The sequence below is a fragment of the Pinus tabuliformis genome, chromosome 4_1 (genome assembly GCF_031772625.1).
Source record: "Pinus tabuliformis cultivar Carrire ecotype Pingquan chromosome 4_1, CPIR1, whole genome shotgun sequence".
Taxonomy (NCBI): Eukaryota; Viridiplantae; Streptophyta; class Pinopsida; order Pinales; family Pinaceae; genus Pinus; species Pinus tabuliformis.
This window is the reverse complement of record NC_142303.1, coordinates 807,275,818-807,278,561: the sequence shown is the minus strand read 5'-3', so window position 1 is coordinate 807,278,561 and position 2,744 is coordinate 807,275,818. Positions and strand designations below refer to the sequence as shown.

Genomic DNA, 2,744 nt, shown 5'->3' with positions numbered 1-2,744 from the left:
AAAGTGGAGCAGAAAAGAGAGTTTCATCATTGTTCCATTAGATTATTTTGAAACTATACCAAGTTAAGGGTTCATGCAAAAAAAAAAAAAAAAAAAAAAGACAACTCCGCACTTGCATAGCTTAAACATTTTCTTCAACCAAACATTATATTTGGTTCCTACTTTATTGTACAACCCCTTTTAATAAACTAAAATTAATATTACTAACTTTCTCACAAATAACTTTTTCACGCATATATAGAGCCATGAACAAACATGAACTCTCCAAAACTTAATTACAGCTTCATTGATAAATGTAAATAATTTAAAAAACAAACAAACAAACAAACAAACAAACACTTTATATTATAAACATCAATCCTGAATAGTTCTATTTTTCTTTAAAATTTAATTCATTTAAAGAAAAACAACGTTGAAAAATAATACTATATATTTTCACACATTATATACCAATAAAAAAAACTCATAAAATAAAGTTAAAATTTTATATTGGTAAATTCTATACCTATAAAATTTAATATGCATATTAAAATATAATAAATCATCAAAATAAAATCTAATAAATAAGAAAGCCGAATTTAAAGATAAAGCTCGTCCAATATGTAATAATTGCCTTTCTTATCAAAATATGATAAACGACATGGTTAGCTTTTTCCTTTTCCTAGGCCCCACATAAAAAATTAAGAGATAAAACTTGACACTCTTGCAAACATCTGTAACGCTGACATAATCCCAGGTAGGGCCATTAGTTCTAATTGCATGCATCATTATAATACTAACCAGAAAATCCTTTTACCCTCAAACACTGTTCCAAATGCTTGTGTATATGTAAGATGAACACACATAAGTAATATGCTTTATCCTTCTCAACCTTAAATTTGGGGCATAGTCAACCAGCTACTGTATCTCAATCCTTTGGGAGCTTCACAATCACCACAGGACACTTGGCATGGCGGACACAATAATCGCTCACACTTCCCAAAAATGTTCTACAAAATTCAAACAAAATCCCACAGTCCTTCAGTTACAGACTGAACAATACTGAAATTAGCAATTCAACGATACCAGTTACAGAAGGGATCCGCATATACAGACCTTTTTATGGCGCCATAGCCATGGCTTCCAATAATCAGAATGTCTGCTTGAAGCTTCTCAACTTGTTCACATATAACATCTCTGGCATCTCCAGTCTCCACCACCGTCTCAAAGCATATCTGAATATTTACAACAATATTTAAACTTAAATTCTCTAAAATTATTTCCTAACAATATCGAAACTGGTCTGGCAAGAATTCATACATTTTTCTCATTGCAGATGGCTCCGGCCCTCTCCAATATGCTCTCTGTGTTTTCCCTCTGTTGCTTCTCCAGGGACTCCATGATATCAGACGAGAAGACATAAGCTGTTCATCAAATCATGACATACCATGATCAAACATTGAAAAAAAAATCTACAAAAACACAAAAACAAGATTGCTCAGAATAGTTTTTTCTCTAAGGGGACCATCATAATGTGGAAGAAAAAGAGCATCTTAATGTTGAATGGAAGAAAAAGCTGCTTCAGTAGAATGCTAGAATCAGTTTCAGTCTTAATGTTGGATGGAAGAAAAGCTTCGCCAGTAAAATGTCATTACAAGAATGTAAAATGTCATTACAAGAATACAGAGGTGATTCTGTCTTCAGCCTCTTCCCCTTTTCCATAAGAAATTTGAACATAAAACCTCATGAAATAAACCCCACACAAACTATATTAATTTAGAGATAGCGCAAAATAGTTATTTCTACAACCTGTGCCATCGACTGCAGCATAAACCCTAGGGGGCGACTGAGCGTGCAAGAGAATAACATGATCTTCCTTGGAATCCTGGTGTAACAGATATTGCAGAGCCCAAGACAAGGCGTACATGCTTTCTTCGCTCTCGTCCACAGCCACCACTGCCCTCCTCTGCTTCTGCCTCTGCTCGGATTTGCAGCCCTCAAGCTCGGCCATTTCTCCAATGCAAATGCACCCAGCAAATTTTGATGGGCCTTCTTCGGTTCTGATCTTTTTCTGCAAATTGCAATGAAAGAGGAAGTTCTGAGCCCCTAATCGAACCAGTGGGCGCTTTAATAAAGAGGGGTTTTTTTTTTGTGACACCCGCTACGCCTCTACCTTTTTATCGTGTGCCCCCACAGTTATCGTGCCCGCCCGCCATAAAGTTCAAGATTCTTCGGACGAGAATTCCACCAGGCATAAATTCCTCGGCCTGGCCTCAGCCTGGCCTGTCTTAAAATGTGCGAATTCACTTAAATAATTTAACGAATAATATATGTTTAAATTTTTTCCCCTGAATTTGTCGACAAATATTCTTCCACTTAATTATTATGTTTCTTTAGAAAAAACTGACTCAGCGACATTACGGCGCTTGCAATATTAAAAGAATTATTAATTTTTTATAAAATTTCATATTCTTAAATAAGAAAATAAAGGGACTGGAGTTTGCCCAAAATCTAAAGATTTTTGGTAGGAGTGAAATTTGCCTCTTTGCAGATTATCGATAAATTAGTGGTGTGGTTTTTTAAATAACAGTAATGAATCATCCACTCTTTAATTTGACAACTCAAATCATAAAAAAAAATCCCCTTTAAAAATACAAAAATTAAATTAAAACTTAAATTTCTCTTTTTTAAACCCATAACCTTCTCCACTTTTCAATTGACTGAGACACTGTTGCAGGCTTTCCACGACTGAGAGTTGCGATCTG

General features: G+C 34.7%; 1 protein-coding gene across 1 annotated transcript; it reads right to left on the bottom strand.

Moving 5' to 3' along the window:
* Window positions 1–601: 601 nt before the first annotated feature.
* Window positions 602–2,259, bottom strand: LOC149178683 (universal stress protein A-like protein). The gene is made up of 4 exons (XM_089423696.1): window positions 1,789–2,259; window positions 1,300–1,403; window positions 1,096–1,214; window positions 602–989 (listed from the first exon to the last, which is right to left on the bottom strand). The coding sequence occupies exons 1-4, from the start codon at window positions 1,988–1,990 to the stop codon at window positions 908–910; spliced, it is 507 nt and encodes a 168-aa protein (XP_089279822.1). The 5' UTR covers window positions 1,991–2,259; the 3' UTR covers window positions 602–907.
* Window positions 2,260–2,744: the final 485 nt, after the last annotated feature.